The sequence below is a fragment of the Cetorhinus maximus genome, chromosome 20, assembly GCF_964194155.1.
Source record: "Cetorhinus maximus chromosome 20, sCetMax3.hap1.1, whole genome shotgun sequence".
Lineage (NCBI taxonomy): Eukaryota > Metazoa > Chordata > Chondrichthyes > Lamniformes > Cetorhinidae > Cetorhinus > Cetorhinus maximus.
Window position 1 is genome coordinate 44,987,340 of NC_135898.1, and position 23,216 is coordinate 45,010,555.

The following is a 23,216-nucleotide window of genomic DNA, read 5'->3' on the forward strand; positions in this document are numbered from 1 at the left end:
GCAATGTGAACAGATCAGAAACCTTGGGTGGGGATAGGATTGGGAGGCCTTGGTGGAGGAATGTCCCAAGTGGGGGTGGGGTTGCCCAAATGTCTCGGCTGCCCAGGCAGCCATGCTGGATCATGGGGGTAGGTGTAAAACCACTCACCTCCTCGATCTTGCCTGGATGTAGCTGCCGGGTCTCCCAAGGTTTCCCAAGAGGCCCACATTCCCGTCTTTGTTAAAGCAGGAGGTGGGTGGATTGGAAGCGAGTTTGGGTCAGAATTCTGATCTTTAAAATCTTTAAACCCTCTCCATCGAAACAAAACCCACCCTTATTGGGTTAAAATTCCTCCCCCACCAAAGCCCAAAATCATCTATTCCACCCAAGCACGCTACACTTATGTCAGGTCTCAAAGTATTCAGGTTCCAAAATGTTATTTTCTGAAACAAAACCAAACTGCATTAAAGTGAATCATTTCATTTCTGTGATTATATATGTTGGATTAAATCAATGTATGTTTTGTTAACATGAAGTAATATCATCCAGTGATGTTATGGCAGTTACTGTAGTGCAGTATGACGTGGCCACGCCAATGAGGAAATTGTCCAGTAACCAAGATTGAAGCACTTGCTATTGTGCGAGACTTCACTACCTGCTCCACTGACAACTACAGTGTTGGGGGAGGAGGCAACTCAGCAGGACTAAGAACAACTGTGGCTGAATGAGGCCAGCATCTTACAGCGCATTGAGAGATCAAGAGGTGGAAATGGTGGAGCACCACGGAACTTCAGGCACTGATCAAGCGTGCAGCTCAATAATGGACCCAGCAGTACAGGCGAAGAGAGAAATTTCAACTTCAGGGCTACCAAAGCACGCTGGTGGAAGGGCTCTTCTAGTTAACAGTGAGATGGGGTAACCCTGGGGCATTGAGGATAGGGGAGAAATATGGTCAAGTCTATTCTTACTGAGGTTCACAGCTGAGAAAAGGTTTGATTTTTCCAATTGATGGGAGCTGTCCCACAAGCACAGGGAATTATGAGAATTGTGAAGTCACCTGGGGTTCCACTGTGCCAGATTCCCACTCAATTTGTGTAATGTCTGGTCCTGTACTCAACCTAATGTACTATCACACAGTAAGAGAGCCTCAATGTAATGAAATTCAAATTGCTCCTTGAAGCTTTCCATCACCTGGAGTAGAGGAAAAAGGTAGTCTCATTTTCTGTAACTATCTTTCACTCAAATTTCTGTCTGTTTCCTTCTGTTACTCTGTTCACCTTTCTCTGTGTTTAGCTCTCTGTCCGTATGACTCCCATCCTGTGGTACTATTTTGAAGAGCAGCTGGGAGTTCACCCAGTACCCTGATTTCTTTTCCTCCCTCATATAACCACCAAAAATTAACTCGTATTTCAACTAACTGTATGTCAGATATTATGCAGAAGATTGCTGCTGTGCTGGCCTACATAACTATATACAAATCATTTGTGACATTTAAGATGCGATAAAGGATCACCTTTTCAATGTTATCATTGTTTCAGCTAGTGCCCTCTTTCTGCTCACCTATTTCTTTCAGAGCTCCTGCTTTGCCTTATGCAAAGGTGCTGGACAGGAATTTACCTGCCAGCTTCTGAGTCCCACCATCAGGTTCAAATGGGGATCAGAAGGCCACACTGTGTGGGAAACAACAGTTCATGTGATTGTCCCCAAAGCTGCTAATCAATGGCCAAAGGGGAATTCACTGTCCAATTACAGATGGCAGGCGAATGCTCGAAGCTAGCGGGCCAGAGGCCTTTCAGCTTGAAAGCAGCAGCAGGATGCAATGCCAGGTAAGTGAGGGAGAGGGCGCTTCAAAATAAAGTATAAATTTTTTAAAATTGCCTTTGCAACCAGGCCACCACTGAGTGAGAGAAGGATCTCCTCAGCAAGGTGGCCTGCAACTGCTGCTTCACGCACACAAGCAGGGAGGGGCCTCACTCTCCTGCCATCGGGAGGCTGATTTCAAGCAGCTAAACTGTCCCTGCTTCCTCTGGGAATCTGGAAAATCTCAGTCAGCCTCCATCAATTGGTCTTAAGTGGCCCTCAATAAACTGGCTGCATGCCGCATACAGGTGGGTAGTCTTGCTGCACCATCCTGCCTCTGAGAAAATGCCCCGGCAGTGGGATGGAGCCAGGCAACCGGCAATGCTGGCCAACTGTGCTATTTTTAGTGAATGCCTAGCTCAGTTCTGGCCCTGGCAAGGGCTGAAAATTCTGCCCACTGGGTCTGATAACAAGAGTGTTAATCGTTTAGACGCAACTATACTCACTTTCTTGTGGGCAAAACTGGGACACCAAATTTCACTGCCCCTGCCCAGTGCAAAGCCTGGTGACAATGTGGACTGCCAAACATGACAAATGGTGTACTAATAGTGAACTATTCCAGGTTACACATTTCAGAAAATTAATTATTCCATATTCAGAGTTAAATACTCAACTACTTCATAATTTATAATCAATTCTGAGATAACTATTCCAATTAGCTAACTGCAAAGCTGTAGGACAGAAACCCTGATTATTAATCTACATAAAAATCTATTGTGTAGTTTTCAAACTTTCTAAGTATAAAAACCTGAGTCTATCATTTGGCTAGAAAAACCTGGAATTCTTGTGCATGCATACGACACAAACTGGGATTGATTTGCTTGCTGTTTTTCAGGCTGTCTTTCTCCTTTTCTTTTCCCCCTTCCCCAACTTTTCTTCACCTCGCATTTCCAGTTTTCTGTCCCATCCAGTTCTCTCACAAATCTGCAGAATCAAGTTCAGGGAAAGAGACAGCAACAGGATGAAGTCTCTCAGTGGCTCTGTTTACGTTGGAGTCAAAGCACTGCATCAAAAGCCCTGCAGATCTTTCTGATAGATGAATCTTCAACCAGATGGGTTGTCTATACGGCCACAGTGGAAGGATGGAGGACATTTTTGTTGCAATTTAGGGCACAGCACAAGAGATTGGGTCAAGCTGACCAGGGGGTGGTAATAGAGCAGTGGTAGTCAAACTGAGGTCTGCAACATAGGGCTGGCCTTATGGATGGGTGACCTCCCCAGAGTGTTGTGGTCAAGAGTAAGCAGTGGCTGGAGGTGTAACATGCCCTCCTCTGTACAGCCCCGTGCTCTTGCTTTCTTCGCATTCTACTCTCCCCATGCTCCTGCTCTCTGTGCTTTGCTCCCATAGTGCTCCTTCTCTCCATGTGCTCGGAGTGCTTTCTCCATGCTCTTGTCTCTCGAGGTTCCTGCTCTCTCTGGGCTGTGCTTCCCCAGTGCTCCTGCTCTCCCCCTGCTCCCTTGGTGCTTTTTCCATGCTTTACTCTCACTGAGCTTCTTCCCTCTCCAGGCTCCTACCAAAGATAGACAGACTGTGCAGTCAGAAGCAGGTATCTTTAGGTAAATACCTGTTTTCTTAAAAGCATCATTAAAGCACTCTTTAGATGTAGTACTTTCATATTATGAGTTTTGTGTAGTTTTATAATTTAGATGTGAGAAGGGGGTTATGATTATTAATCTATTTGAAAACGAGATCCTTCAACCAAAAAGGTTTGAGAACCACCAAAATAAAGAATCAGAGGCCAGTCGTTCATGAAAGGGGTGTGAGTGGGGAAAGAAGGTGTGTCAGTTTATGGATGCAGATTTAAAGGAACATCTCTTGCTTTTCACATTACGGATAGGGTGCACCCTGACTTAATGGGCTTTGGACAAGACAACAGTGTTTGAAGCAGATGGAGAGCCACAAACTAATTCATCTAGCTTCAATACACAAAATCAATGCCTGCAGCTTATGTTCGATTGTGGGAAATCACATTGTTTTAAGTCTACGCAAGGCACTCTGAAATCCTGTGTAGAAGAAAATGATCGATAAACCTGAAATGTAAAGAAGCCTTTACTTCCCTTATCGAACACAGAATGGCCTTGAGGAAATATGCCTTCTGCTAAGTTATTACGATATTAGACAGAAGAAAAAGAGGAAGCATTCATTCCTTTCCAGGAGTCCTTCAGAGCTGCACACATTGATGTGGGTTGTAGTGCGCCAGCATGTTATGAACAGAGCAACACTGTTGCCACCTGGATGCCTGTTATTTGGTGGACTCTCTTCACTCAAGACCTGGAGAACACATCAAAGTTCAAGCTTCAAGCTTGAGGGGGCACAAGGGCAGGTCTGTCTGGTCAGGAACGTCTTGGAGGCATCTTTAACACTCAATGGTTGATTTTTATGGCTAAGCTAAAGGTTTTCTTCAAAATTACATAATTATAAGTTTATCATTTTTTAAACTTTATATATGTGGTTATATATTCCAGTGTTACAAACAAACCCATCATCTGGAAGCACTGGAAAAAATAAGTGCAGTGTCATTATTATTGAAATAACAGCATTTCAAGTGTTACTTGCTTTTTCATAGGATTTTTAAGTATTACGGAATGTTGGATCAATAATTTTAAATTATTTGCCGAGAGAGGATGATTGATTTTTTTTCTGTTAGATATATTGTACTGCACACAGATTTCAATGTGTGAAAACATTCATGCAAAATACATGACGCTTCTACCCCCTTCTTTAAATTGTTTCATATTAAAAATCTATTTTTAAAATTCAAAGTTACTTGAAAAAAAATATCTAGTAGCCTGAATTAAGTAATTTAAATAAAACAGTAAGGTGACATATGACTTCAAATTGAATTGACAGATAAGAAGTTAACAAATTCAAATTAAAAGAAATTGACCATACATTCCTAACGCTGGCCTTGTTTGGGGACTTAATGCAAGCGCACTCTTGTTAAATTGCCAAAGCCTCATTATACCGATTGACAACATTAAGCAGAGTTCAATCACTTAAAAAAAGCTGAAACTAAGCTCCCTGATAGTTCTGTAGAAAATGTAAGACAGAACAAATTGCCTCAGTGTTCAGTTTTGGTCAACAGTGATTTTCCTGTTAACAGTAGCGTACTATAACTGGCTTTAGTACATTGGTCTAGAGTCAGTTAATGAGCAAGGTTGCTACATAATGATCCTTGCAGACATTGGGAGGGGAGGTTTAGCTGTGATGCCTTTCCCTCTTTCCCTTCCCAACTTCGTTAGTCTTTCAATGCCCACTGCTTGCATTCAGAAAACTGAGGGGTAAAAAGCAGCCAGATTAAAATGCTTGAGCCCACAGGCAGAGTTAGCCCTGTCATTGTGTATCATGTGTCTTTCTGCTGAGATATGATCTTTTCATCTTTCCACCACCACCTTGTTTCCAATTCAGAAAGTCAATATATAACTAGTACAATAGTACAAGTCGAACAGAAACCATTTTAGGGCTTAAAATGGCATGCAAAATACACTGTCATGCATAGAATTGTAAATCTACCAGTCTACCAATTGACATAAGCAAACAGCAATTTGACAATGTTGTGAATGTCAATGTGCTTACCTGGTTCCAGTCACCCTTTTGAAACTATCTTTGGATTTAACAGCCAAGATGCTGACCCCTGAACCTATGTTGACCAGCAACATTGGGTAGGGGTTATCTAAGCAATACGGTTTTTTCTGGCACTGTTCGGGGTCAGTGGGATTTTCAAAATAGTAGCATTCAGACTGACCATTGTACCCAACAGAATCAATATAAAGAAGGCCTTGGATTAAACAGTCCAATTCATCCAGTTTGTGGAGCTGTAAATCAGCCATCTGGAAAATAGCCGTAGCCAAACAAACAGCGAATTAAAAAACATCTGTGAGAGTAACATTTGTCCCAAGGAACAGTAGAAAGCTTAATACTGTCATCTATAGTCTAAGCTTTTCCAACTAAGCCAGTTAAACATTTTTTTTCATTTTGCAAAAGCAACTATTCTATAAAAAGCATATATGATATACCAAAAGTAGTAAATGTACCTTTATCCCTGTTGATTTGAAAATTAATTCACAAAACATTTCCAGGTCTTTCTTTAGCAATACAATCAAAAAGAAAACAGATGTGCCAATCCAAATGTGTGTTTATCTGTTAAAACCACTTCCATACAGTTAAGGCCAGAATATAAATATAACTTCTGGGGGCAACTAGAAAAAAACTGCTCAATAATCCACATGATTTTGTACCATATACATGGTATCTTTGACAGTGGGAATTGGGATCCCTGCAGCTGTGTTGGTACCATACAATGATGGATTTTGATTGGTAGATATAGTTAATAATGCGGCTCAGGATCTGTATTGGGTCTTCTTTTGCCCTTCATTGATATAAATGATTTAGACCTAATCTTGACAGGAGCAATAATGAAGTTTGTTGATGGTACCAAATTAGAAGGCATGGCAAATTTTGAGGAAAAATGCAACACATAGTAAGAGGTGATAATTATCAGTGGGCACATTAATGGCAGATGCAATTCAGCGCAGAGAAATGTGAATTCAGATGAAGAACAATGAAGGGAAATACGTCTTACATTACAAGTTATATTTATTTGGCGCTTTCAATATAATAAACGTCCCAAGGCACTTCAAAGGAGCATTATAAAACAAAATATGATGCAAAGCCACATACGGAAAGTGAGGTAGAGAGACGGAGATGTATAGGGAGGACATGCCAGAGCTTGGGGCCTAGGCAACTGAAGGCACAGCCACCCAATAGTGGAGTGATTAAAATCTGGGATACACATGATGTCAGAATTAGAAGAGTACAGATATCTCGGAGACTTTTGAGGCTAGAGGAGATTACAGGGATAGGGAAAGGTGTGGCCATGGGAGGATTTGAAAACAAGGAGAAGTGTTTTAAAATCAAGATGTTGCTTGAGCGGGATCCAATGTAGGTCAGCGAACACAGGGGTGATAGGGAATGGTACTTGCTTCGAATTAAGATACAGGCAGCAGGGTTTTGGATGAGCTCAGGTTACACAGGGTAGAGTGTCTCTAATTGTCTGCCAAGCAAGTCATGTTCTCACAGGAATTAGGTTGCACAATTATGACGTACCATTCTGAAATCATCCTCAAATTTGTAGGCACCACCTCCTGTGGCACACATAGTGGTGTGTAAACTAGAGAAATTTTTATCTCTACCCATTTGGATGAATTTAGGCATGGAATGCGTCGGAAAGCGGATAAAATGTAAGTTCCCTTTTCGTCCACACATGATCAAGTTCTTCAGCTCCAGGTGCACATCCCGGATCCCTGTTTTTCCATAAGCTATGTTAGAGGTCAGGTATTTCCTAATGCTCTTCAGGTTCTCCACTTCCTCCTGCTCTTCTTCAGCTGTGATGTCTTTTGGCTCAAAATACACAAGTTTGACGAGAGTTCCACCAATATCCATTCCAAACCATGGGAATGCTGGGAGGAAAACAAAATAAGTCAGTATTATGTACAGCTATGCCAATTGTACACAGATTAAATTATGGGGTGACCAGCATAAGACATTCAGAATTTGAATTTTCAGACTGAAATCAGAAGCAGTATCAATAAATATTACATTTCAACTGATCAGTGGGAGCAAATGCAGTGTTTTTGATAAAACAGAAGTGCTTAAAAGCATGAAGATAATTGTTGTTGTGATCAATCCTTCTTGCTCATCTCCTTCCCAGCCACCTAAAATCTGCCTGCAGGAACTCAACCCTCTTTCTACCATGTCATTGGTACTGATTGGACCATGGCCTCTGGTTCTTCGCCCTCTCCTTCTCAGTGATCTGCAGACATTCAGTGGTAACCTTGACTTTGGCACCAGGGAGGAAATGTACCATCCTTGAATCACATTTGCACCTGCAGAAACGTCTGCATGTATCCCTAACTATGGAATCCCTTATCACTACTGCTTCCCCAATCATCCTGCAGCGGCCAATCCCACCCCCCCCCCCCCACCCTCCAGTGGAGCTGAGCCACCCAGAGTGCCGTGGACTTGACCCAGAGGAGCCATCGCTCTCTCCAGTATTCAGAACTGAATACTGGCTGGAGGGCTAGTTGCACTCAGGGGATGCCTACACTCCGCTTGGTCCTCCTTAGCTGTCTAATGGTCGTTCATTCCCTCTCTGCCTGCATACCGTTAAGCTGCAGAGTGGCCACCTCTAGAAATGTGCTATTCATGTAGCACTCAGTCTCACAGGTGCACTGCAGTGACGGCAGCTCCCGCTCAAGCTCCGAAAATCGGAGCTCAAGCTTCTCCAACTGATGGCACTTCGTGTGCACATAGTTGTCCAGGACATGAGAAGCATGGGTTTACCAAATGGAACATAACAACTCATGTTAATACAATGTAGTTTTTGTTTGCAGCACTGCTAGGAAGCTGTAATCTAAATCCAGGGTCTTGGTTAGCTTTGGAGCAAAAACAAATGAGACAACCTTAAAGGGCAACTTCTTAACATTAGTAAAATAAAACTGCTTTACACCAATGTAACAATTTTAGTGTCAGCCTATAAAGATCATATTTATTTGAGCTTTGCTTGGGTGATAAGTTATTTTGTCAATAGCTTTTATTTGCACCATAATACCACTTTCCAACAGTGATTGTTTTTGTTTTTATTATGAACCACAACAAAGTTGGTTAGTGACATAAAGCCCATGAACTCCCTTTCATCTAGGGTCAATATGCTCTTATCTGGAGGATCAAGAACAAGGCTTTGTTGGACAACTTTACTGCCAAGGCATCAAAATTCAAATTGTTACATTTGAAGATACACGTAACCATATTAATTATTAAAGAGAGGCCACACAATGTGAATGCCCCTGGTAATACTCAAACTTCCAGCAGAAACTGTTGTGTAGTTGTTAAAAGCAAGATCCTTGAGTGGATTTCTGTGCCATAGATTTTCTATTTTGTTTATTTATCTCCTTTTAAACTGAGAAGCCCAAAGACTAATTGTAGCACACCACCATCCAGGACAAAGCAATCTTGCTTGATCAGCGCTTAATTCACTAGATTAAGTATCCATCTCCTCCACCATCGGTGCTCAGTGGCTGCAGTACCATTTCCAATATCCACTGCCACAATGTTAAGTCTTTTTCAGTAATATCTCCCGCGACCTCCACAACCCAAGGGCAAAGGAATCTTAAGAAATTGGGGTAGTGGGTCATTCGGCCCATCGAGTCTGCTTCACCATTTGATAACATCATGATTAATCTGATTGTGGCCTCAATTCCACTTTCCGAACCCACAACTCTCTTGTAGATCAAAATTCTGTCTTAACTCAGCCTTGAACATATTCAGAGGTCCAACCTCTACTGCTCTCCTGGGTATAGATTCCAAACATTAACAACCCTGAGAGAAGAGATTCCCTTTCATCTCCATCTTTAACAGGAGATCCCTTAGCGTTAAACCATGCCCTCAGTTCTAGATTTTACCACCGCTTCCGCCCCCTGTCCCACTCCCAAGAAGACATATCCTCTCAGCATCTACCCTGTTAAGCCCCCCCAGAATTTTATATTTTGGCAAGATCACCTCTCATTCTTCTAAACTGTGATGAGTATAGGGTCAACCTGCTCAACCTGTACTCATAAGACAACACCATTATCCCAGGAATCAGCCTAGTGAATCTTCTCTGAACTGCCCCAAATGCAAGTATATCCTCCAAAGGAAGGAGGCCAAAACTGTACACAGGGCTCCAGGTGCTATCTCACCAATGCCCTATACAGTTATAGAAAGACTTCCCTACTTTTATGCTCCATCCCCCATGCAATAAAGGCCAATATTCCATTTGCCATCTTAATTATGTGCTGTACCTGCATGCTAATCTTTTGTGATTAATGTAAAAGGACACCCAGATCCCTCTGTACTGCAGTATTCTGCAATCTCTCTCCATTTAAATAATATTCTGTTCTTCCATTCTTCCTGCTAAAGTGGACCTCACATTTTCTCACATTATACTCTGTCAAACTTTTGCCCACTGACTTAACCTATCTATACCTTTTTGCAGTCTCTTTGTATCCTCCTCGCAACTTGCTTTCCTACCTATCTTTGTACCATTAGCAAATATGGCTACAATACAGTCAATCCCTTCAGCCAAATCATCAATATAGACCACAAACAGTTGACGTCCCTCTGGCACTTCGCTCGTTACAGGTTGCCAACCTGAAAATGGCCCATTTACCATGACAGAGTTATCCAGTCCTCTCTCCATGCTAATATATCACTCCCAAAACCATGAGCTCTTATTTTGCGCAGTAACCTTTTATATGGTGCCTTATCAAATGCCCTTTGGCTACTGCTACCCCTTTGTCCACCATGCTTGTTACATCTTCAAAGAACTCTAATAATTTTGTCAAACATGTCCTTTCACAAAACCATGTTGACTCTGCCTGATTGTATAATGGTTTTCTAAATGTCTTACTACAACTTCCTTGATAATGGATTCTAGCATTTTCCCAATGGCAGATGTTGGACTAACCAGCCTATAGTTTCCTGTTTTCCATCTCCCTCCTTTCTTGAATAGTGGTTCACATTTGCGGTTTTCCAATCAGCTGGGGCCTTTCCAGAATCAAGGAAATTTTGGGAGATTATAACCAATGCAAACACCGCCTCTGCAGCCGCTTCCTTTAAGACCCTAGGATACAAGCCATCAGGTCCAGGATACTTCTAGGCATTTAAGTTCCTCCCTCCTTTTTGCCTCTTGATTTTCTACTATTCTTGGGATGCTTCTTATGTCTTCTGTGTGGAAAAAGGTAGAAAATACTTGATCAAAATCTCTGTCAATTCTCATTTCCCATTATTAATTCCCCAATCTCACCCTCCATGGGGCCAGCACTCATATAAACTACTCTTTTCCTTTTTATAAACCTGTAGAAGCTTTTAATGTCTGTTTTTATATTTCTTGTTAGCTTTCTCTCATACTCTGATTTCTCCCTCTTGTACTGTTCTTTTAGTCATTCTTTACTGGTTCTAAAATTTTCCCAATCTTCTGGTCTACCACTACTTCACAGCATTGTATATCTTTTTTTTCCAATTTGACACCATCATTAACCTCCTTAGTTAGCCATGGATAGTGCGCCCCTTGTGGAGTCTTTCCTTCCTTGAGAACATCATGTTACCTTCCAAGTCTCAAAACATCCTGACTGGCACATGTATTATTGTTCCTTCATCATATGTGGGTCGAAATCCTGTTATTTCCTAACAGCTTTATAGGAATACCATCATACACAGACCCCAGCGGTTCAAGAATGCAGTACAGAATTACCTTCTCAGGACAACTATGGATGAACAGAAAATGCCGGCTTGGCTCTAGACAAGTCCTATGCGACTTGAAACTTGAACTCTGTTTCTCTCCACAGATGCTGCCAGACGTGCTGAGCATTTCCAGCACTTTCTGTTTTTATTCCAGATTTCCAGCATTTGGAGTATTTTGCTTTCCTTTTAATTCAAAGTTGCTTAACCAAAATCTTCAATGGAAGAACATCTCCTGCGCTATTTCCTAAAATTGTTTTAATTCAAAATGAAAGTGTTTCTAATTAACAGTACACTGTGCTCCAACACTTTACAGTTGTTTCCATGGATACAGTATTCCGGTAGTTGAGTGAATTTCCAGATTTTCCTTAAAACATCATTTCTGTCAAGGCAAATCATTTGCCCCAGTAATTATTCATAATAACTCCAGTGCTAAGAACAGTAACAAGACACTTGGGAGTCTGAACAGCAACAGCCAGAGAAAATGCTCAATTGAAGGGCAAAGTTACTGATTATATGCAACAGAAAGTTAATTTAAGGAAACATCAGAAAGCATTTCAAGAAGGCTCTACAACCCACACGCCCTGAGGAGAGCGATGCTGGACAGGAACATGGGGTCTGTCATAACTCCATCTCGATCCTATATCCCTTCAAACAGTGTGAGCGCAAAGTCACCCTTGTAGGTGTTATGACACAGCAGTTGGTAAAGCTGACTTATTTAAAAATCCCAGAGGGAAACTTTAAACAACTGTCATAACCTATATTTTAATTTGGTATATTTGAGATGCAACTCTGAATTCAGGCATAAAACCACCAGTTCTTGAGAGGTTTTATATCAAATTACATGAGACATTTATTAATTTACACAAGTTAAACATATACTCGTGGCTATAAATTACTACCATCATAACTTTTAATAAATTCCCAAAATAATCTCCACTAAGGCAACAGCAACCCATAGACTTTAAGCAGACACCAGGCAAAGCATTTTCACCTTACAAATTCAAAATTAGGTTCCTTTCACTTTGGTTCCTGTGCAGACAGTTGTAGGCTTACATCTGCTTTAATGTTACATGTCTCTGCTTTGCACACACACAAAACTGCTATCTGTTATACCCAACACATCTCTTTGAATGTAAATTCTCATTGTATCACCAGCCCCTTTGAACTCCACCTCTTCTAACAATAAAACCCCTTTCATAGTACCAATTTTATTAGTAATATAAACATTGCTTGGTCTCTGCTAGCTAGGTGCCACATTTCACTCCCCCTTTTGAATGCTCTATTCAACAAAATGCAAATGCACTCTACCTCTCTTACATCTCAAAACTAGTACACATCAAAGCACCCAGACTGCTGACTTTTATCCAATTAAGACACACCGACAGACTAAACCTCCATTTAAAAAAATAATAATTTCCAACATTATATACATGAATAGCTTCATGGAAGTAAGTTGTTACCTTCCTGCATTATAGATCCAATATAACAATACAACTACCAGTCTAATATAGCAGGATATACAGAATGTAGAACTACTGCTCCAATATTGCACAGAACCTACAGCTGGTAGTATGGTATAGCACAGCAAAGGGCAAGGGAATGCTGAGAAAATACTCTAAGCAAGCAGAACCACTCTCTCTAATACCTAACCAATTATAAAACAAGCATTTTTAAGCAAGTCAATAACAACAGGCAAAAGTTGCACTGGACTGTAAGTCAAATTCTAGGCGGGGAAATATTGAGAGATGTCAACACTGAACAAAATCAAATCCCTATTATAATGGAATACACTCTGAGGTTCTGAGCAGGACGTTCAAACTACTTCATTATCATGCAATGACTATATTTTAAAGTACCAAATAAAACATTATTTCATTAGTCTTGTATATTTTCTGTACTCTACAAGCAGTGATTTTTTAAAAATTATATATTTTTTCCTGATTTATAGTCAATACATCCTGCCATTTATTCCTCTATTCTCTAATCTCTTATCATTGATAATGTCATTTGGTATTTTCCAATCTACATTTCATTGTGAAGCTACCTTAATTATGGCATCCTGAAGTTTATAAGAAAAGATTGCATCTTGCTGTATCACATCTCTCAGAGAACTACCAAAGTGCTTCCCTACAATGAATTACTCTGCAGAGCAGCAACTTTCATGGAGGCAAATATGGCCTCCATTTCACAGAGAAGACCCCACAAACAACAACGTGACGAACAACTGATTAATCTACTTTTGATGGCATTGGTTCCGGGGAAAATATTGGTGGGAGAAGTCCCTGTTCTTCTTTAAATAGTATCACTAATCTTATACTTCCACCTCAGCAGGCAACCAGGGTTTTGGTTTCATACCTTTTCTGAAGAAAAGCACCTTCAAAACTGCAGCATCTTTTGATAATGTACCGAAGACTCAGCATATTATGTGCTCAAGTCCTGCAGTGAGGCTTGACCCTATCATTTGCAAATTCAGAGGTGAGACTATCACCAACCACAAAATTTACAGTAAGCACTTGGGTTACTTTGGTTATAAAATAGCTCTGCAATCATCTTACTCAAGATGATTTCATTACTCATCCATTCCATATTCAGAGTCCAACTGAAAATGATTCAACCTCGCTAAAAGCAAAAAAGGGGATTAAATTTAACACAATTTAACAATGAACCATGGGATATTGCTCCATAAATGCAGGATTTTTTTCCAAAAATATACTTTATTCATAAAATTTGTTCAAGTACATTACATTATATAAAGTGCACACCAAATCAGTTTCTTTCAGTACTATATGTTACTCACTTCATTTACAATTATAGAGTTAATATTTGCAATACTCGTTACATATCAAACGTATAATCCGAGGATTTTTACACGGTTTCCAGCTTCTCAGTGTTTATGGCAGGAGGGCCTCAGACAGTAGACTTTCCTCAATATACCTTTGCAGCAGATGTCCCAAGCTTTAGTGCCAGTCTGCAACACTCGGAGGTTGTCAGTTCTTTGCACTGGAAGGCCAACATGTTTTCGGCAGACCAAATAGCATCTTTTACCAAATTGATGGTCTCCAGCAGCAGTTGGTGTTTATGCTGGTATCTGTCCTTGGGAACAGCCTGTTGAGTACGACGTCCTGCACTACAGAGTTGCTTGGGATAAACCTCAACAAAATCTTTTTCCAGATCTGCCTTGCAAAGGCACATTTCAGAAGGAGGCGGATGATGGTCTCTTCTCCACCACAGCCACCCCGAGGACACATGTGGAGAGAGTGCAGAAAGGATCTGATACAGAGGGCCCTTCTCACCACTAGCCAAACCATGACTTGGTGCTTGTTGGAAAGTTCTGGTGATGAGGCATTCTGCCAAATGACTGGCAGTTTTCTCAGGGAACCATCTGACAGGGTCCTCCACTTCCTTTTCCGGCAAGGCCTTGAGGACTTTATGTGCAAACCACTGTCTGATGCACTTGTGGTGAAACAAGTTTCTCTGCACAAACTTTTCCATGAGCGTCAGGTGGTATGACATGGACAGCTGAATAGTTGTCCACAGCAGCTTGGCTGTACCCATCCTTCACAACACTTGGGAACACGTGGGACCTCAGCATGTGGTGACACTAGGCGTTTGCGTACCTAGTGTCTACACGCAGCTTGATGCTACCACACACAAAGGTAGCCATCAGAGCAACATTGGGTACCTTCCCTCCCCCATCTTATCTAGAGGTTTGTACATAACGGCCCTGTGGACAAGGTCCATTTTCAAAATTCAGATAAAGCAGAAGGTGGCTTTGGTGACTGCCATGGCGCAGGAGCAGTATATGGGCCAAACCTGCGTTACATAGAACAACATACAGAGCACCTTGTGCCTGATGATGGGTTCTTACAATGGAGAGGGAGTGTTGCTCCCAAATGTTCAGTTTTTGTTGTACCATGGCTACACGCTCCTTCCAGCATTCCCCAGCCCCTAAACAGATCTATTTATTAGATTGTCATGCAATCTCTATCAGTTTCTCTTTAACTTCTAATCTGAGAGCACTCTCACTCTAGTAATAAAAGTTTGTGCACTGTTCTCAGATGTTTTGATATGTAACTCCACAACAAATTGCTTGCCCATCATGAACCGAAGGGATTCCTGTGCACTGAAAAACTGTTTGATTTTGATTAACTTAACTGAAATTTTTAATATATAGGGAAGAATCTGCTAAGGCATTGTGTTTTTTTAAGCATAACCATCATTAGATGGCCTTCTGTATAGGTTTCATTTCATAATAAACTATTTTTTGCTTTTTTCAGCTGTGTCATCATTTTATGTACATTCGGAACTGAATGAAAGGAGGCTCTGGCCACCCTCCAAGTGACAGATTTGAAGGCAATGGGATCTTTCCTTTTGGAAAACCTTTCTTGTTCTAAATCTGACAATGTGATGTGACTCTGCCCCTAGCCAGGCTACAAACGAGGGTAGTCTCTCCTGGACACCATGTCAGCAGAGTTAGATTGCTCCCCAACAGTCTTCCTAATTGCCCTCTGCGCCCTTTAGATCCAGAAATATAGAGCATTTCTGACCCATTGGGGAAAACATATTTTACCTTTGAAGGATAGCTTTTAGGTTAACTGTCTTTAAAGATTTTTTTTAAAAAAATTGTTATCTAAAGAAGACATTCCCTGCTCAAGGAAGAAGCCATCAATGACAGCAGAGTGTGACACAGTTCAACAACAAAAGCAACAAAGATGCACTAATGAATATACTATTATCATAGCTTAGCTGTTGTGACGAAGAATGAATCTGAACCACTTAATGTTTAATGTTTTCCCAGTGCAACCATTATAGAGTTTTTCCAGTAGTGTGGCCTGCCACAAGAATCTGATCATTTGGGTTCTTTCTCAAGGACATAGGGGGTTCTTCCCACAACCGGAATATTGTTCAACAATTTTCAAGGGGGAAAATAAAATGTACTGTCTTTGGAAGGTTGACTCAAAAAGCTCTACATACAGTGGAAGCGGAAGGGGAAAACCAATAAAACAATTATGAGAACAAGTCAGTCCAACAGGTTTGTGGTTTGAGCTGAACTAACAAGATACCAAGGCTGCATCCATAACTAATCCTATTTAGATGTTACACCAGTGCTTTCCAAGCTAGTTCCCAAGATGACCCATTTTAACACTTGAAAATTAAGACAACCCCATTGTTATGCCCAGAAGACATGATGGATATATATATCCTGGCTACTTCATAATTCTTTTTTTTTTTAATTGACAAAGGTTTTACACTGACTGAAGCCTGACTAGCTACAGCTCACACAAAAGGAATTTCTAGCCTTCAGAATACAGTAAGGATCTCATTATCTCTAAAGAGGCGTTAATGTCCCTGTGACTGCAGAAATCAAGTTCCAAGGAAATGCACAAAGACCCTTTACATTTCCAAGGCAGAGTTCTGGACAACAGAGGCAATATATCTGCAAGGACAAAGCGGCCTGAAACCGCTGAAACATATTAATGGACGCAACATTAATCATCTGAAGAAACCAGACCACAAATATACATCCTTTTTCCAAACAAAGGGAGGGGAAGTCGGAGTTATGTCACATGACCCCACCTTCGCCCACCCCCCTCCTGCCCCCAAGCTACTAGAACCTGTAATATTGCCTTGTGGAGCTGAATCCAGGCAGTCTTCCATCTTCCATGAACAAAGCAGCAGCAGAAACAGAGCTCTGTCCCAGTGCCTGGCCCTCATCTACACCGTTTTCTACTGGAGCGTCTAAACTTCTGTACCAGTGCCTACTGCAAAACATGTTTCTCCCATTGTGGAAGTCAGCGCTGGTGGAAAAGTGGATCATCCCGCATCAGTTTCAGCCTGCTTATCTCTCTGAAGGAATTGCTTTTTTTTTTAAATTCTGGACTCTGGACACTCATGAAACAATAATTCTTATTTTGTCTGTGATTTTTGCCCTGTACCTCTTTATTTCCCTTACCCCTCTTTTATTGTGCAAATGTACCGGCGGCTACATGTGAAACCCCTGTGATTTTACCAGATCTCAATTTTGTGTGGTGTTACTAATAATGGATTGGATCATGCCAAAACTGAATGGGAGGAGAAAATATGCCACCACTTTTAAAGGGGGAAATAAAAAATCAAAAACACCTTTCTGTTTTGGGACGGATGGTGAGAGGAGAAATCAGGGCTGTTTTAAATTAAACTCCCTCCTGTCCATAACACCAAACATCAACAGAAACAAAACAACAATAAAGCAGCACAGTAGCATTCAGAGTATAATTATTAAAGTCTGTGTGTTATAGATCAGCATATAATACAAAAATCCTGGGCCCTCTGTGACGGGGCTGCTGTCCATTGCTAAATCAGTGTCCACCTCCATTGCAGCCCTCCAGAGAACGTCCGACATTTTTACGTAGATACATATTTACGTCACAGATTTACATCGCCTGAGCAGCGCCGCCACGGCTGAAGTGTCCAACACTGGAAGGTCATCATGAGATTGGTTACTTCCAGGGCATTACGAGAGGGGTGAGAGATTTAAGTGATTTTATTTCTCCCAACCCCATGCACTGTTTCTGACAGTTTGGGAAGTGTCAGGTTTATCGAAAAGCCTGGCTGGGAAGTTTTGAGCTCACAATATCATCTCTCTCTTGGAATCAGAAGATCTACCCCAAGTGCTGATTTAACTCAATTATCATGGAAAACACCAAATATTTAATTTCAGCAAATAAAACACTCAATTTGCAATGAAGGTGGCCAGGTTGCTACAAAGTACCAAAACACCAAGCTAGTAAAATTGCTTTTCTGAAATTAAGATTCAGGTCATGATTTACAAAGATTGCACTGAAGCAACACGGTGGCGTGCCAAAAATTACTAACTGCTAACCTCAAGATCAATCCTACTATGAAGAATTATTTATTGGGAGAGTACAGGTTTATCATCTGAGGGAGTTCCAGAGATAGTTGTGTGTACCTTTTGAGAGTTTTGGTCCAAATCACTGCTTCAATTTAAACACCCCACAGAAATAGAAGATTCAAGATAAGTTGGCAATTACTTACAATCCCCATGTATATTTGCTGGAGAAGTTTGGACCGACAATGCTTTATTTTCATTCCTTCATGGAATGTGGACATCACTGGCAAAGCCAGCATTTGTTGCCCAATTCTAATTGCCCTTGAGCTGAGTGGCTTGCTAGGCCATTTCAGAGGGCAGTTAAGAGTCAATCACGCTGCTCTGGATCTGGAGTTACATGTAGGCCAGGATGGCCCATTAGTGAGCCAGATGGATTTTTATAACAATCAATGGTAGTTTCATGGTCACCATTACAGAGACTAGTTTTCAGCTCCAGGTTTATTAATTGAATTCAAATACCACCAGTTGCCATGGGGAGATTTGGGCCCATGTCCCCAGAGCGCCAGCCTGGGCCTCTGGATTACTAGTCCAGTGACATTACTGCAGATTACTCTGGATTACTGGTCCAGTGACATTGGTAGCATTCTCGACTCAGAGTGCTATCAAGTGAGCCACAGCTACAGCTGACACAATTATGATGAAACAAGTAATCCAAAATTGGTGTAATTTTTCTTTTGATCACAATGACACCCAAGGACAAAAGCCACAGTTCAGAAAGGGCAAAGGTAAGAAACAAAGGCAGCTGAGTTGACAACGAAACAGGGTACTCACCAAGATGGTGTAAGTCCAACAATCTGTTTGATTGACAAAGGTCATAAAATACCCAAAGTCAAACTCAACAAGAATAGTACAATAATTTTTTTTCAAAAAAAAATGGAACAAACAGCGATAGGGCCAGTAAACTCAGGTGGTTAGAATGTGGTGCTAATAGCGTCGACAGCACAGATTCAGTCCCTGCACCAGATGAGGTAGCTGGGTCCTGTCTCTTCTCATTGCCCTATTGTAATATCACGGTATCACAAAAAACTGATAGAGATGTGTGGAAAGCCATGATTAGCCACCTTCGGATAACCAAGGACACTGCATGGAGAGAGGGATAAAGCGGGATACAAAACTTCGCTTCAGTTAGGAACATTGGTCTACTTCAAAGCAAGGTAACGTGAATGGCTTTGGACAGGCATTGTTCACAATTCCTGAGATTTTTGCATCCAAGTTTCTGGGTGTAGGGCTGTGTGAGTAGTACTCTGTAAGTAGTATTAAGATGAATATTTTGAAATAATAAATATAAATTGAAATAATAATTTCCAGACATACTTTTCTCTCTAATTTTACTAAGCAGTTATTAAAAACACATCCCAACACAGTAGAAGATATTCAGGACATCAGCTGCATTCCAGTGGCCAATCAGATCGCATAAAATAGGAGAGCCTCCTCAGTGTGAGCTGACCATGAACTTTAGAGTACTAGGTAGAAAAACAGTCTGCTGAGTTTGGTAAAGTTTAATCCTTTCTTTTGTCAATAGGTTATCAGAAAGATCTATTTCAAAAGTACCAAACTATGAAGTCCTCATTGGGTGAAACTCACTGACTACCAATATTTGTCTTTCTTTTCAGATTAGAACTGCAGATTTCACTTTGGAAAATGGCCCCTGGTGACTGAAAATACACTGAACACAAAGATTAACATCAGTTAATTCTGAAGTATTTTTCTAATTGGAAGAGAAAGTGCTGAAGCACCAAGAAAGACTGTTGCTGAGAATGTTTTAGGCAGCATGGGGTTAAGGAAGTGTGCCACATAAAATTCCTGAAGGCAGTACTTGTTCAATGATTTTTATAGCCAACTGCATGAAATGTTTACTCTCCATGTTGTTCAAGACAGGTCAACGAAGTAAGATTGCTTACATTCTAGAGTTTTTCTCCTCCTTGGAATGAAAACAGCTTCAATACATCTAAGTCATGTTCCCTTCCTTTGAACTATATCTAGCTAATATTTTATTTTTATAACCTATTTCCTTCATTTGAATGGCCTGATAACTCAAAAATGTAAAAGGATGGGGGGAGGTACAGGCAGGGAGGTGGCGGAGAGAGCTTTATGACTGTGTGAGTTATATGACTGTAATGCAGACATTGTTAACATCAGAAGGACCATAAAAAGGATATCAACTTTAATTTCTCCAAATGACATCCTGGGTTTAACTCCGGTCACATATGGAAACTTTTTTTAAAAACAAAAAACTACTGCAGATGCTGGAAATCCAAAACAAAAACAGAATTACCTGGAAAAACTCAGCAGGTCTGGCAGCATCGGCGAAGAAAAGAGTTGATGTTTCGAATCCTCATGACCCTTCAGCAGAACTGAGTAAAGTTAGGAGAGGGGTGAAATATAAACTGGTTTAAGGTGGGGGGGGGGAGGGGAAGAGAGAAGTTGGGGGGGTGGTTGTAGGGACAAGCAAGCAGTGATAGGAGCAGATAATCAAAAGATGTCACAGACAAAAGGAACAAAGAGATGTTTTGAAGGTGGTGATATTATCTAAGAAAATGTGCTAATTAAGAATGGATGGCAGGACACTCAAGGTACAGCTCTACCACCCCCACTAGAGCTGTACCTTGAGTGTCCTGCCATCCATTCTTAATTAGCACATTTTCTTAGATAATATCACCACCTTCAACACCTCTTTGTTCCTTTTGTCTGTGACATCTTTTGATTATCTGCTCCTATCACTGCTTGCTTGTCCCTACAACCACCCCCCCCCCACCCCCAACTTCTCTTCCCCCCGCCCCCACCTTAAACCAGCTTATATTTCACCCCTCTCCTAACTTTACTCAGTTCTGCTGAAGGGTCATGAGGACTCGAAACGTCAACTCTTTTCTTCTCCGCCGATGCTGCCAGACATGCTGAGTTTTTCCAGGTAATTCTGTTTTTGTTTTGGAAACTTTTTTTGGTGGAAGAACACATCACAGCATGCAATTTTACTTTCAGAATGGTATGCCTGCTTAGCAGCTTAACAACATAAAGTATAAAATATTTACCGCACCAAAACAAGCCATTCTACTCAACAAGCCCCTGTTGTTTATGCTCCACACAAGCCTCCTTCCTCTCTTCTGATACAGGGTGAGTGCACAAACATTAATATTTGGGATTTTATTGAATGGAGTAACATCTCCACTAAATGGCAGAAATGTAATATTCAGGTAAACATGTTAATTGACTGCAGACTAGCATTCCCATGTAATTTCATGATCATAGGAACTTGGGGGACTACAAGCAACTACAGGGAGGAAATGATGATTCATATGGGATTGGTGTGGCAAATGCCAAGGTGTGTCAGCCTCAAGCTTGAATACAGTGGCTGTCAGCAAGTGCAGTAGGGGCACTTCCAGGCACTCCCAAGATCATTCGTACTTCCTGAACCATCTCTGGATGGATCTTCTATTCATAATGTAAAATTCCAAAGATGACAGAAGGTCAGCAGCTATGTAACTATACTCCAACAAAGTAGTGCTTCGTGATTCAGGAACCAAGGGCCATTGGAACCAAAATTACTTCAAAGTTACTTTACTGCATTCCATTCCTGACAAATTGGAACATGCAATTATCTACCTGCCCTGTGTCAACACTCCCTGCAGGTGTACACTACATTCTAGTAGAGATGCATCAGTTATCATCAACTGATGAGAGCATGAATGCTCAAACTACAACCTATGGGCCACATGGGAGTGTGGTTCACAATGCTCTCGGTTAATTGTGCTAATGTCTGTTTGAATTTGTAAACTTAGGGGTTTGCATTGGCTGAAAGATCCTAAATCAAAACATTAAAATATTAGTATCAGTAGCTTGGAATGGTAATAATTACTAGGACCATGAAATTAGATTTCATACTTGGCTTGAGGTTCCAGGGTACACGCCTTAGCAGCCCGAAGCCCAAAGCATCAAAAGACTTGGACATCCCCATTAATTGTATATTCATTATGTTTAATTGTATGCAGGTGGTGGCTATTAATGGGAATTCATTTGTGCTCTTATAAATAGGAACAGTTTGAGTTATTAAGTTTCCTTTAAAGTTTTGGTTTGTTTCGTTAGTGAGTTAATAGTACCTTTGTCAAATAGTTTAAGGGGTCTTCAAAAGTGGTATAAATAGAACAGAATGAAACTGAGGTTGGGTTAGGAGGTGCATATTTTGTAATGTGTATCTCTGAAAATAAGAGCATGTAAAGACTGGTTCCACTTCTATCCTTCCTCACGAGCTTTCTGGAAAAGAATACTCCTCCAGAATATTGATCCTCGGGATCAACTGGATCTCATACGGTTGTCATGAAAAAGTGGCAGCCGATCATTACCAGAGAAGTTGTTCTGTTCGACAATCAAAGGCAGGGCAGTTTCAATTGAAACAAACTCAACAGGCCAGTGTGAAGAACAACAAAATTGGTTGATGCTATGAAGGCAAGCATCTGTACATAACTGGAATTAATGATGACAATGAAGCCAACTGTAGTGAAACATCTGAAATGTTTCACAAAAGTGTAATAGTAGGATAGTGGGCTCCAAATACGATTCAAACTGTAGTATATAATACCCTCTCCATCCCGTACCACCATCAGCGACAGAGTTCTCAACTATTAAGGCCTGGCACTGAGGTTATACTTCTCAAAACTTCTCCCACTTGCTAAATCCTTCCACAACTTCAAAAGCCTTCTCAAAACCTGTTCCAAAATGCATTCACATATACAGCCCATTAACTCTTCGCCTAGCATCTGCCCAGTATTCATTTCCACTCTGCCACCTCCTGCTTTGAAAGGCTGTAGGTCAGTTTGTTGTGTTAGAAAGCACAATTCAAGTACGGGATAGTGTCGATAGCGTCTCAATATTATATACAATGGAAATCGGATGCACTAATTACAGGCTGCTGTAGCCAGTTTTGCAAGTATTCAAAATAACAAAACTACAACCCAGCTGAAACTATGCCATTGTATAATTTAGAGAGATTATTTTGGTGCCAGTTTCCCATTTCTAAAGGACAAATGCCTGATTTGTATCACTGTGAATTTGCAGGAGTTAACATACGGATAAATCCTGAGAGACTCAATGACTACACTGTTAGCATATGAATGGGTAACAAGTTACCCCGAGGATGACTCAATGACTATACTGTTGAGCAGTGCTGCCCAGCTGACCACACTGGGGACGAAAGCTACATTACGTTGAATCTA

General features: G+C 41.0%; 1 protein-coding gene across 2 annotated transcripts in view; it reads right to left on the reverse strand.

Moving 5' to 3' along the window:
* LOC144695069 (pantothenate kinase 1) overlaps positions 1 to 23,216 on the reverse strand; it is a 77,318-nt gene that overhangs the window by 34,099 nt on the left and 20,003 nt on the right. For both annotated transcript variants that reach the window (XM_078565981.1, XM_078565982.1), the window contains exons 2-3: positions 6,948 to 7,300; positions 5,418 to 5,671 (exon numbers count right to left, since the gene is read on the reverse strand). In XM_078565981.1, coding sequence (XP_078422107.1) covers positions 5,418 to 5,671; positions 6,948 to 7,300 — 607 coding nt within the window. The remainder of the gene's footprint in view (positions 1 to 5,417; positions 5,672 to 6,947; positions 7,301 to 23,216) is intronic.